Below are 14,037 nucleotides of genomic sequence, written 5' to 3'. Positions count from 1 at the left end.
CCCCCACTGGGGAAGATACTGCTGATATAACTGAGCCATTACCTCTTCTCCTTTAGAGTATTTTTGCCTCTGTATACCCAACTCCTCACCTGGTTTTAAAAGATAAAGATTGGGGCTGGGGAGCAGGGCAGCTATTTGACAGAAAAGGTCTATCAGAAAGGGCATTTATGTATTTTAATTATTTTATCACCAAAGGGGAGGAAAATCTCCTCTTCTACCCATTTTAGTTATCCAGCTGGGGCCTTATAAATTAGACTGACAGACTGACAAGAGAAAAACAAGCAGAAACTTATTACTAGGTATCACCATTAGCATGTGTATCACATATAACACATGGGAGTACTCAGAGATAAGTAACATAAAGAAGTAGCTTAGAGGGGTGCCTGACTAGCTTAATCAGTGGAACATGTGACTCTGGATCCTCAGGGTTGTGAGTTCAAGGCCAATTGGATGTGAAGATTACTCAAAAGTAAAATCTTAAAAAAAAAAAAAAAAAGGACTCTGGCTTATCTAGCATCTTTGCCAAAGAACAATAAATTTTTAGAGGAATGACAAGACAAAGGAAAAGGACCTTGAGTGGATAAATGCTCATTAGTGAGGTTCATTATGTAGATTCCTCTCCTTTGGTTTCCAGCCTGATGAAGGTCTAAAGCTGTCTCTGGTTGACTAACTTTTGTCCTTCCTGGTAGGAGGAGGGAGGACATATTTGTAAATTTAGGTACTAATTTAAACAGGTGGGGGAAGGCAAAGAAATTTTTTTTGCATAGGCTACTTAATCACTTTTAGCTTAAAATAATTCTTATGTCAAGGAAGCATATTTTGGTATGACATACTCTGATTTCCTTCACCATTTAATGCATATGAGTCATAATGAGTACTCTTGCTTTTGGTTCTTTTGTTGTTTTCATTAATTGCTACAATGTGTATATATATTTATATATAGTAGGCACTACAGAAATCAGTTATGTACTACTATGATTCATGAGTAACCCAAAATTAAAATATGAGAACATGTAGAAACAGCAGGCAGTAAGAATAATGATTAGATCAAGAACATTTAGAGAATTCCAATTTCTTTGTGCCACTAAGTTAGGTGGCACAAGTGACTTTTTAAAAATAAATGATTTTACTTATTCCATTTGACAAGGATTCACACTTTTGAATATTTAAAAAAATTATTTCCGTTATTGGATAAGAAAAATGGTTAAGGCAGTTCATCTTGTTCTAAAGTATTATTGTTTGTAAAGGTATAAATATTGAATGGTCATCTTGCAAAACCTTTATTCACTAATGTGTGCAAAACCCATAGCAGTACAGGTATTATTACTCTTGGGACTTGCTGAAGTTGATGCCAAGAGGGTCTTCTCAGGCCTTTCATTGGTGTCCTAAAGGCCTAGAGTACTTCCCTAAACACCTGCTCTGTTTCAGGTGTTTAGAATATACTCAAATGCAGATTCCAGGGTTGAAGAGAGGTAAGTCAGTTAATGAGGAGTAGAGATTAAATATAGTAGTGACAGGAGGCAATAGGTACATTAGTAAAAAGGTAGTAGGAAGAAGGCAGACCTGGAACCAGACATTTCTCAAACATTTGAGACTCTTCTGGGTTTCTTACGCCACTTATTATATTACAGTTCAGGTGAATCTCTTACCCTCTCAAAGGCTCAAAGTTTTCATTTGTAAAATTGGAGTAATGTCTACCCTCATATTGTAAGATTAGTAATAATTAAAGCAACTAGCTTTTAATTAGTATGTTAATCACAGGACTATTGATCAGCCAAATATATTTGCTGACACTTCCTTCCAAAATATTTATTAGAGGATTCAAGCTCCTACCAAGTTAAAGACTTTGAAGACAATCTGCTGATTGAATCAGAAGTGATAGATATAACTAAATGTAGAGAAGAGACTCCATCAGGGGGCAGATGTAACCAAGCAACCACATTGGATAAACTGAATATTACAAAGGAGCTCAAGGCTCAAATGCAAAAGCCCCAAGGAGAAACTCCAGCATATCAAAATCATCAAGTCTTTTGTGAAAAAGAGTTCCCAAGTGAAACCAAAAATATTTCACCTGATTCTCTAAAGAAGTTCAATAAAGGGAACATGTTTTTATTGGATGCCACAAAAGAAGGGAACGTGGGCCGCTTCCTTAACGTGAGTATATGGGCTGAGATTCACATTTCTAAACATTTTTTCTGTGCTACTTTGAATGGTTTGAAATTTATGTGCAATCATATGTAGTTCACTTGCCATCAGAAGAGAAAAAGATTCTGAAGTTGGAAAATCTTCTTTTTCAAATTTTTATTTAAATTACAGTTAGTTAACATACAGTGCAGTATTATTCTCAACTTGGTCATTTGTCACTTACATACAAAACCTTGTGCGCATCACAGGTGCTCTCCTTAATACCCATTATTCCCCTCCCACCCCCCACCCTGCCCACCTGAGGTCAGAAAATCTTTAAAAACAAAGAGCTTTTCCTTGCTAGGTGGTCTGTTTCTTTTCCCCCTAGTTAGGAGGATACTTGGTTAACAAGAAATAGAATCCTTTACTTTCTTCTGTCCCCCAACTGCTGTTCTTTCTTCCACTTTGACTGCTTTTGTACTATTGCCAAACATGTCTGGAGAGCCATTAAAGAAGAATCCCCAGCAAAAGACTGTCATGGCTTTATTTCCAAAAGTCAGTTATGTTGAAAGTGGCTGCACCATAACTGTGTTTGATTTTATCCCCCCAGTCAGCATACCACTTGAGCTAGTCTCTTGTTTAGAGGAGGAAAAAATAGGACTTTTCTTTCCTGCCTTTCCTCCTTCTTTCTTTTTTCTTTCTTTCCTTCCTTTTATTTTTTTTACATGGAAAATACATTCATGATTTAAAAATAGAAATAAAATGAATACATGAAACAAAAAGCCATTCAGAATACATACATACAGCTGAACAAAATTCTGTTTCAAGGTAGCTCCAAGCCTGCCTCCATTCATGGTAGGCACCATGAGTAAAGGTTACCACCCAATTGAAAAAAATGCATGGACAGGAAGTTGTCATTGAAATTGAATGGTGGCAGACATGTTCAAGGAGTATTGCAAGGATTTGGTCTCCTATGAATCTGGCATAGATGAATGTGTAGAGGCGGGTGCTAGTGGGCAGTAGGCAACAATATTGGAATGGTGGTAATTGGATAAAATAGTATCATGTCAGGAGCCTTGAGCAAAGGTAACTAATGGTTGTGTTCAGCAGAGACATCAATTCCTTACATATGTCCCCTTTCTGGAGGGTCTGTTTGACAATGACATAAAACTCAGTTACATATATTCTTCGTATTAACCTTTTTTTCTTCTGGTTTAAAAAAAAAAAAAAAACCCTAAAATTTAACTATGCCTCTTTTCACCTTATCCCCCACACTATATGTGAATATATATATACACGGGTATATATATATATATTCTTATTCCCCCCCTTTCTTACATAAAAGCATGTTATATTCACTGTTCTGTGCCTTGCTTTTTAAATTAACAATATACTCTGGAGATCTTTCCATATCAGTACACAGAGAGATCCCCTCATTTTGTGTGTGTTTGTTTTTGTTTATAGCTACATAGAATTCCATAGCTTGGATATACCGAAGTTCATTTAACCATTGTTCTTTGGACAGACATTGGGTTGTTTCTAAATGGTTTAGAATAATAATGTTTTATTATTAAAAACAGTGCTTAATAAATAAACACATAGACATATGTACAGATAATGTACATGTACAGATATATCTGTGGAATATATTCTCAGAGATAGGATTGCTGAATCAAAGGATAGATGCATTCATAATAATGATAAAATTGACACATTATGTTCTATAGAAGTTAGTACCATTTTGCATTTCTACCAGCAAGGTAAGAATGTCAGAAGAGGGCTTTTCTGATTGAGTTCCTACTATTAAAAAATCACAGTCTGTGATATTTTACAGTGTAGGTCAGCAAAAGGAAAGAAACAAAAATAAGTAAGATGTGTTAGAATGGTATTTAATGTTTCAAAAACAAGGTATCAAACTCTTTGCTATATCTAACCTCTGTATTTATGTATTTATTTTAACAGCATAGTTGTTGCCCAAATCTTTTGGTACAGAATGTTTTTGTAGAAACACGTGACAGAAACTTTCCATTGGTGGCATTCTTCACCAACAGGTTTGAAATTTTTTATGTTAAATCACAAAATTAAATCATTTTGAAATTGTGAAAAATAACAATAGAAAAATATTTTTAGAAATATGCGGGATAGCCCCTAATACCTGCTACCCTAAAATACTCATTTATCCCAAACTTCCTAGCCAATAAAATTTCAGTCCTTATTTCTCAGAGAATTAATGCCCAAAAAGACAAAGATATCAGTTCTGACCCGGTTCAGTTCAGGGAATAAATGATGGAAAATGCTACATCTCCTATAAGTCAGAACTGCCTCCAGCTGTCACACCGCAGGCCTCATACCACAGACATCATCACATCACTGGGTTCCACTGTTTGCTAAACACTTCCTTTCCTGTGGATGTTGACAGGTTTCTTACTTAGGATTTTGGTAGATTTGAAATAAAACTCAAATGATTATTCTTAATAAAAGAGCATGCCTAACTGGGGGGGGGGGGGTTGTTAGAAGAAACCAGATTTTTGAAGGTTTGTAATGTTAATAAATTGATATATTCAAGTTTGATTCATTTGATAGTTACTCAGAGTAATTTATGTTTGCTTTTTAATTTCTGCTTTCTAGGTATGTGAAAGCAAGAACAGAACTAACATGGGATTATGGGTATGAAGCTGGGACTATGCCTGAGAAAGAAATCCTCTGCCAATGTGGGGTTAATAAGTGTAGAAAGAAAATATTATAAATCTGTAGCTAATGCCTGTTGATGAGATTAGCTTTTCATGCTGTAATTAGAGCCATGTAAGAGAACCTTCAGTCATCAGTGGAATTAACTTAGATTGTGATCCATCAAGAGAATTCTTTTCAGTTTACACTTGTCAGGGAATTCATTTGTATGACTTAGAATGCTAGGAACAAAATAAGGACATTTTCATACACGTAGGCTTTCTCTTTATCCTTTCTGCTGTTCAACTTTACACGAGTGGGATGGAAGTGTATATTTTATATAAAATACCATTATACAGTTTGTAACTTATTTGTAAATTATGTATTAAGAGAAACAAATGTTACAATAGAATTCAGTTCTTACTTACTTTTGTGATTATTATCTTTGAGCTTATGCCCTCAAAGGGCCAAATTTCACATTTTCACCTACAAAAATCTATGTTTAATTCTTGGCAAGTAATTTACCATTATGAGCCATAAGGTGGGCAACATAACCTGAGGAATAGGTAAGAACTAACTTTACACATTTTATTTCCAAGTATTTTAACAGTAGTTGGAGAATCTCTGGCTGCATGCAACTCTGTCTCATCAAACCATTTGAGTGCTAAGAGGGAGGGTTTTGGCACTCTTTGAGATGGAACTTCTGTTCTTACTATTCCAGTTTCAACACAGACAAGAAAAGAGGGAATAGAAACCTGGAGGAATTGGAATATTTTTGTTCTAGGTAAAGGAGAGCCATAAGAGAAGAATACTTAGAAACTAGTCAGACTTGGCTTACTTAGGCCCTCTAGAAGGGATTGTGCTGGACAAGAGTTTTCACTTACCAAAACAAAACAAAGCAATTTCACTGAGTTTGTAAAGTCTGGAACAGCTTCTTGGATTCTCCTTGATGTGTAAGTTGCTTTTGTAGAGAAAAAAGGAGTTACACTCAGCTATAGGTTACCCGGCCCTGATTATGGAGTGGAAAAGGGACTGGGAATCTCCAAGCATCAAAACTGATTTTATCCATAACAAAGTTGTACATTTGGCTGCCAGGAACTTCCCCCTTGGAACCCGAAGAGGAATACTGGCTCAAAAAGAAATAATTGAAAGTAGTTCTGGCTTTTGAGAGGTTTTAGATTTTTTTTTTTTTCTATACTCGTTTCTGGGTTTAGTTTGGTTACTGTTCAAATAAAACCCTATTCTAAGTTTGGACTCAATTTAATTACTTAAAAATATTGAACTAGATGAAAATTTAACTTGAAATTGTTTTAGAGAGTGGGAAACCCAGGAACTAGAAAAAGGAGCAAAAGGTATAACCTAAAAGCTTGTTCAGATGAGAGAAGTTAAGTCCATTTATTCACATTAAAGATGTAGGAATTTTAGGCTGTACACTGAAAGTGAAGATACTTGGTAAGTATGGGAAATATTTTTGTACATAAATCCTGACATCTTGATCTACTTCACAGCTGTCACTGTCCATCAGTGTGCTAGAGATTCCCTTTGTCTCTCTTATCTCAGATCTGTCCAGTTAAATTTCATTATTTCCCTTTTCCTTGGTTTTCTCCCACTTACTGGTAAAGGACATCTTCCAGTTGTTTTTGAAAAGGAAAATTGAGGGGTAACCTTGCATGTTTGAACATTTTATTTTACCCTTACACTTGATAGCTATTTTTTCAGGATATAGAATTCTTGAGTAACCTCCATAATACAATTTTGAAGGCTTCTGCTAGCTTCTGATGCTGCTGCTATGAAATCTGAAAATGGTCTGATTTATGGCATCCATGGTGACTACTAAAGTCAGATGTCATTCTCTTCTTTATCTTTTAGTTTTTATATCTCTTGAAGCTGACCGAATTATCTTTGTCCCAATGTTCTGTTTCTGGTAAGGTCCATCTTCCTCCTTCATCCCGGGTGCTTGGTGGGATCTTTCAATCTGAAATCTTTGTCCTTCAATTCAGGGAAATTATCTTGAACCATTTCTTTAACTATTCCTCATGTGTTCATTCTTTCTTCCTTTATAGAATTCTTCTTATTCAGCTGTTAGACTTCCAGGATTGGCTCTCTAATCTTCTCTCTCTCTCTCTCTCTCTCTTTTAAAAGAGTTATGATTTTTTTTTCTAGTTACTTAAGTAATCTCTACACCCAGTATGGGGCTCAAACTTATAACCCTGAGATCAGAAGTTGCATGCTCTCCCAATTAAGCCAGCCATGTGCTCCAAATTTTCTCTTTATTCTCAGCTTTCGTTTTGCTGTGCTTTCTGGGAGATTTTCTCAATTTAAATCTTCCAGTATGGGGGCACCTGGGTGGCTCAGTCGGTTAAGCATCTGCCTTTGGCTCAGGTCATGATCCCAGAGTTCTTGCTTGTTGGGAAGACTGCTTCTCCCTCTCCCCTGCTTGTGTTCCCTCTCTTGCTGTGTCTTTCTCTGTCAAATAAGTAAAATCTTAAAAAAAGAAAAACTTCCAGTATGTCAGTTATGCTTTATTTTTCTAGTCTCATATTCTTAATTGCTAGAGTTCTCTTTTCTTCTCTGGATTTCTTTAACAGCATCCTATTTTGGGTTATGGTTTCAGTATCTTATCTCTTTGAAAATACCATGATGTGTATTGTATAGGTTTATGTGTATGTATACACATGCATTCATATCTATATTCTTCCTGCATGTTTTACAACCTCGAAGGTTTATTTCTTGTTTGTTTTCCATGTATGTTTACTTTGGTCTTTGTCTTTGATGTTATAGGCTGAGATTAAAATCTGAGAGTGGGAGATGGGTCTCTTCAAGTGCCACATCATAACTGAGCTGAGCTATCAATCTCTAATTGTCTCTTTTAGTGCTTTGTTTTGGCTGATTTAAGGGCAGAAACTTGGCTGCTGAAGTCTGCTTTTATTTCCCCTTTGGACTCGGTTCTTTAATCCATTTCTGTATTTGTCGAGACTAGCCAAGTTATCTTTTTATATATTATTTTTCTTTAATGCTGTACCCAATTTTCCTTTCGTCCCTTTAAAAAAAAAAAAAAAAAAAAAAAAAAAAAAAAAGCCTCAGGATGCCTGGGTGGCTCAGTGGGTAAAGCCTCTGCCTTTGGCTCAGGTCAAGATCCCAGGATCTGGGATTGAGCCCCACATGGGGCTCTCTGCTCAGCAGGGAGCCTGCTTCCTCCTCTCTCTCTCTCTCTCTCTCTCTCTCTCTGCCTGCCTCTCTGTCTACTTGTGATCTCTATCTGTCAAATAAATAAAATCTTTTTAAAAAGTAAAAATTTTAAAAAGCCTCAAAATACAAAAATAATAAGACCTCAAAATGCAAGAAGTTTCCTTTAATTCCTCAGCAAACCACCAACTATTATATGCTTCTTTTCCAAAACAGCTTTTTTTTATCTGTAATTATATGCACTTGTGTTCTCTACATGTATATTTTGTTACATGCACTGAAAACCTCGTCTTGTATGGTGCTGTGTACCCCATGGGTGCTAAATAAAGATTTGCGACTCACAACTGGAATTCTAGTTAATTCTGCCTACGTTTATGACATACCTATTTAGGCCAAATTTGATGTATACAATTTAGAAGAAACGGGTAATCCTTCAGAAAAGCAATCACTTCTCCAGCTGATCCCAGGGGTTTGGGCTACCTTTCATCCCCATCTGAAGAGGAAAAGTCTGGGCACGGTGGCGATCGCCTGCATATTAAAAAACAGATCAGATTCAGACTCGGATCTGTAGAAGAGGCGAGCTCCATTTTGAATGAGAACTCAGTCTGCAAACCGTCTGTGTCTTTTGCCCTGAACTTCCCCTGGTTAGGGGAAATGGGTCATCGTAGCTTTTACGAAAACGAAACTCTCAGCCGCCTGCGAACTTCCGGAAGTGCAGGCGCAGCGTGCCTCCGTAGGGCAGCAGCTGAGGTCGCAACCATGGACCAAGTGTTGTCTTCCTCGGCCAAGTCAGCCCACGGAGCCTTCTTGTCCGAAGCCCACGACACCCGGGACCAGCTCCCGCACCCCACCGGTGAGTTCCGCCCCAGTGCATCTCGTGCGCGCGCGCTGAGGTGGGGGTGCTGTGTCCCGGCAACCACAGGGCGGGTCCCCGGCCTGCTCGCTGGCTGCTCTCCTCCCCACCAATCCGACTCCCGAGCCCCTGCGGCACTGCTGTGAGGGGGGTTAGTCTGCGTTCATCTCCCGCGGTCCTGGGTGCAATTCCGCAGGGAGCTGTGAGCCCAGATCACTGCCCAGGGCTTCACTTGCAAAAGGTGTGTCTTCCGTTACTTCTTCCGCTGCTGATGGACCACCCATTGCTCTTGTCCTACTCCACTGGGGACAGAGACATCAAGGGAAATAGACATAAACTCGGGTGGGGGTTTACTCTGGTCGTGCAGTCCACCCACTCCTAAGACCGTTGCCAGAGAAGTGGCATGGGAGAAGTAGGAAAGAAGAAGTAAAGAAGTGGTCTCCACTTGAAGAAAAAAAAAAAAAGTGGTCAGGTGGGTCTCAGGAAGCAGTTGGGAAAGTTCTTGCAGAGAATGTGACTCCTTGGAATCATCCACTCCTTTCCATTTAGTAGTTCAAATCCTCAGCAGCCCTCTTTGTGCATAAGGCACAAAGAGCCTGCACCATCCCTTCATTCATATAGGTGTAGAGCTCCTACTGTGTGGCAGGGCTCAGAGCTAGGGATAGAGAGAAGAGTTAGGCAGACCCCATCTTCGAGGATCGAAAAGGCAGCTTGCAGATGACCTGGTAAGAACCACAAAGTCTCAGATGAGGGGTTTCTAACTCAGCCTGGTGTTTTGGGAAAGCTTTATGGAGGCACTGATGCCCTTAGTTTTAAAGGAGAAGAGTCAACCACAGGTAGAGAGGTTGAAAGGGTGTTGCATACAGAGTTGATGACACAAAAAGGCACCAGCCCCAAAATGTCACACAGCAACCACAAGTCAGGCAGTTGCATATTTTCATTCAGCTAGTGTTATCTACAGGATATTATTGGAGATGAGGTTCTATCTTTTCCCCAAACTCCAGACTGGTATAACCAACTTCATCAATGCCTAGAATAATCTCAAACTGTCCCAAAGAAGTGTCCCAAAGAAAATTCTCATTTTCCTGCATGTACCCACATGTTCCAAACCTGTTCATCCACCACCCTTATTCCTTGCATTCATCCTGTTGCTCAGGCCAGTACCTTTAGCACAGCCCTCAGTGCCTTTCTTCCTCACTTCCCATCTAATGCATGAATCAGTTCAGTTTTCAGAATGTATCTTGAGCCTGACCACTTCTCACCTGTGCTGCCATCCAAGCCCCAATGCACCATCTCGCATTTCCTGCCTAGAGTATTGATCTGGCTCCTGCTCTAATGTCTCATACAGACAAGCCTGCAGGAGCCAAAATGATCTTTAAAAAACAAAAAGCAAATGTGATTCTCCTACTCAGAGCCCTTCAGTAGTCTCTCATTACCTTCAGAACGATCTCTGTGACCTACAGTGTACCCCATGTCCTGATCTGATCCTTTCCCTGACTGTCTTGATGACTCTGCCACACCTCACTGCGTTATGGGTCCACCAAGCCCCCAAACCTATCCCTTTCTGGGCTCTCTTTGCCTCCCATTTCTCAGTTCCCCACCATAATTCAAGTCTCTCTCAAATGTATCCTCCATAGCTTTGCACGCCATCCTATTTAAAAGAGCACCCTACCACCGTCCTGACACTCTACCTCCTTTCCCTGCTCTAATTTTTTTCATAGCACTTATTGCTCGCAGGAGAAATACTTGTCTGTCTCTATTACTAGAATGTAAGTTCCTTGAGAGTTGAAACTCTCATCTCATTCTCTATTTTATTTGTAGTGCCTAAAATAGTGCATAATAGGTTCTTACTAAGAATTTGTTGAAGGAATGAATGGGCTTGTATGTACCACTAAGGAGTTTGGCTTCTTTTCTCCTGGTGATGGAGAAGGTCTTTCCCAGGAGGGAAACCAGCCCAATCTGAACTAAAATCTTCTATTCTGAATTCTGTATATCTGAGAGTTGGGCAGGTAGGTCCTATGGGACTAGCAGCTGTGCCTAGGGAAATGAAGTCCTATAGTACAAACATGTCTGCTGAGAATCATCCCTGTTTGTGACTAAGTTAGGTGATTCTAAAGAAGTCCACTGAACACCCTATTCCTCAGCTGTCCACTCCTCTCCTGCAACACACACACACTTATTCCTGTTTATACATTCTAAAGCTGTCCATAGTAATGTTCTCTGGCTCTCCCAAATAAGTACACACTTCTTCCAAAGATATATACAGTCACATCATCCAGGGACATCTGATGAAGCCATTTATTTTCTAAGTTCATTACCAAGCGTCTAGGTTATGTCTACTCCTCCTGTTTTGGTCTTTATCCATTTCAGGTGTACAGTCAGTGGACTCCGTGATAAAATTGACTTCTCCCACTTATCTGATATCTAATGGATATCTAATGGAAGTACTAAAATAGTAAGCTGCAATAAAAATTGAGTTGATCAAAGAAGAAAAGAGGAAGAAATTTCCAAGCCAGCGCCATAAATTTTTTTTTTAAGATTTTATTTATTTATCAGAGAGAGAGAAGGGGAGAGAGCGAGCACAGGCAGACAGAATGGCAGGCAGAGGCAGAGGGAGAAGCAGGCTCCCCGCTGAGCAAGGAGCCCGATGGGGGACTCGATCCCAGGACGCCAGGATCATGACCTGAGCCGAAGGCAGCTGCTTAACCAACTGAGCCACCCAGGCGTCCCGCCATTGCCATAAATTGATTGCCAGTCCAGAACATAAATCATACCCTATCAGAAAGGGGTTGTAAATGGAATTACAGGATTAGTGACTCTCCTTCCATCATCCATTCATTTAATGGTGAAGTGTGTTTCTTGGCTGTCCTATCTGGCTACTCCAGATTCTGTGCTCTGACTGGATTGCCCTTGTCTGGTGGGCTTTAGGACCATATCTGGGAAGAGGAATATTTGGAAGATATCTCTGATAACTCTGCAGAGGCTGTGACCTTAGCAATCCCTTCCCGGGTGGGGGTAGACCTGGAGAGACCTCAGATTCACTCACTGTGTGGGTTTGAGTTAGTCATAGTTCATGTGTTCCCAGCCTATCATTTTTCTGCAGCTTCATTCGGTAGAACTTTTCTTGGCTACCAGTTTCATTTTTTTGAGAATTCTTGTTAGATCAGTCTCTGTGTGTCCTTAGGTCTGCTAGACACAGTAGAAGCACCATGGGGAGCCCTGCTGTTCTTCATTATTCTTGGTGTCAGCTGCTGATAGAGACCAATGGACTCTTCCCTAAAATGCCCCAGCCCCCATAAGACAGGTGTATTATTTAGACAGAATTCACTGTCTAAATCTGTATAGTCCCTAAATTCTGAAGGTGAGGAGTATCAGTTATCCAAGTGTATGTGGTCCAGGAGTTTCAGATAACGCATAGCAAGCATTCAGGTAAGTGGGGGATGTCTGTCTGTGTAAAAGGCTTTAATGTGATTCCCCCAGCTGTAGCAAGTTCTGTGCATCCTCCAGTCTGGAAGAATGAACAAGGTAGAAGAGCTAAGATCTCTTAGGGAGCGATGATGAGAAGATGTTTTACCAAGGAAAGGCCATTAGGGGGAGCCTGTGTGTCCCACTTTGGGTTTCTGTCCATCAGCAGGAGAAAAAATACTCAAGGTCAGAAGGCAGCAGTGTTGCTACTCACACCTTTACTTCCAGGTGCCAAAACCCTAGAAGCCTGTGGACTTGGGAGTGCAACTCAGATGGGCAGCACCCCCAGAGCAAACACAGGGGCCCATGTTCACGTATCTGCAGCCTCCCAGCTAGGCCAGATACTGGTCTGAAAGCCCTGCTTTGCACAAGGAAAGGATAACACTGCAAAATTGTCTAGCTCTTATACAACAGGAAGCATTGCATGCCTATCAAATGTTATCATATTATTTTATTAGGGATTTTTATTCCATCCTTCTAATTGTCTGATGCTTTTTTTTTCTTTTTAAGCCTGTGCTTTACAAATTTTCATGTCCAGTTTGTGTGTCCTTTAAAATAAGAATATAGTATTTTTTTCAAAATAGATTTTGGGACTGAAGTGAATAAAATATTGGGATTTTTTCTTATTTTCATCTAGGATGGTGTATTATGTTGTCAAATATTAATATATATGCTAAAACATTGGAAACTTAAAGTGTGGTATTGGAGGAGGAAATGATCAATGGAACAAATAGAAATATAGGAACAAACCTAAACATACATAATAATTAAATATATGAAAAGGAGATTAAAATCTGTGGCTAACCACTATGAAAATAAGTTAGATCCTCATCTCATATTTTATAATAAAATAACTTATACATTAACATTTAATATAAGAATAATATTTTAGAAGGAAATAGAGGTTTTTTCTATTATATCTCCTTCACCCAAGAGTAGAAACCATAAAATAAAAGATTGATATAATTTCATCAAATAATACATTTAAACATTCTGTATGTCGTAGAACACTATAACAAAATTAAAAGACCACTATATAACTAACAAATGGTCATCCTGAATACATAACAAGCTCAAAAAATAGTGAATAACCTAGTAGAAAATGGGCTGAGGACATCAATGCCAGAGAAGAAATGCAAATGCCACCTTACGGTATGTTAAATTCATAATTATAGATTATGTTCTACTTCTCTCTGCACTTTGTTGTCCTGTCTTTTGATGTGGTCATCTACTCTTCTGTTCTAGTTGTATCTTTAACAATACGGTTCTAAGTCGAGTAGGCAGATACCCTTGTATTTTTTTTTCAAAGTTTTCTTCATGTTTTTCATGCCCTTTTATTCTTCCAAATAATCTTTTCTTTTTTTCAATTTCTTTAACCTTCTTGGGATTTAAATTGAAATGACATTAAACCTAAAACTTGTTTGGGGAAGAACTGACAGCATTATAATGTGTAGTCTTCCTACTCAGGAACTTAGTATTTCTCTTCATGAATTGAGACTGAGCTTAAAACAACTCTTTTCTTTCCCCCACAATTTGATTTATTTAGACCAAGAAAAGCATACACATTGATTGTCTCTGTCTGACAGCTTTGTAATATCCTTTTTTACTCCACGCTGTGTTTTTGTTTTTCCTTTTTTACTGAAGTTTAGTTGTTTAAAACAACTCTTTCATCATGTTACTCCCCTGCTCCAAAATCCTTCCTGGCAGTCTTTCACCATCTGTTTCTCAAATTCTTTTCCAGC

At 38.8% G+C, this 14,037-nt stretch overlaps 1 protein-coding gene across 12 annotated transcripts in view; it reads left to right on the top strand.

Moving 5' to 3' along the window:
* The window catches only part of LOC101680049 (SET domain bifurcated histone lysine methyltransferase 2), a 92,585-nt gene that overhangs the window by 51,665 nt on the left and 26,883 nt on the right, over window positions 1-14,037 (top strand). For 8 of the 12 annotated variants that reach the window (XM_045080593.1, XM_045080589.1, XM_045080594.1 and 5 more), the window contains 3 exons: window positions 1,817-2,154; window positions 4,087-4,175; window positions 4,753-5,152. The exons of 1 other annotated variant lie outside the window; for it this stretch is intronic. In XM_045080593.1, the coding sequence (XP_044936528.1) occupies window positions 1,817-2,154; window positions 4,087-4,175; window positions 4,753-4,870 (545 nt within the window). In that variant the 3' untranslated portion in view covers window positions 4,871-5,152. Of the gene's footprint in view, window positions 1-1,816; window positions 2,155-4,086; window positions 4,176-4,752; window positions 5,153-8,368; window positions 8,603-8,661; window positions 8,831-14,037 lie in introns of those variants that run through there. 3 more of the 12 variants (XM_045080596.1, XM_045080598.1, XM_004775244.3) reach the window with 3 other exon arrangements.

This window comes from Mustela putorius, unplaced genomic scaffold, assembly GCF_011764305.1.
Source record: "Mustela putorius furo isolate JIRA1106 unplaced genomic scaffold, ASM1176430v1.1 tig00000461_pilon_pilon_pilon, whole genome shotgun sequence".
Taxonomy (NCBI): Eukaryota; Metazoa; Chordata; class Mammalia; order Carnivora; family Mustelidae; genus Mustela; species Mustela putorius.
The sequence above is the reverse complement of the archived record's forward strand: the minus strand, read 5'-3'. Positions and strand labels throughout refer to the sequence as shown.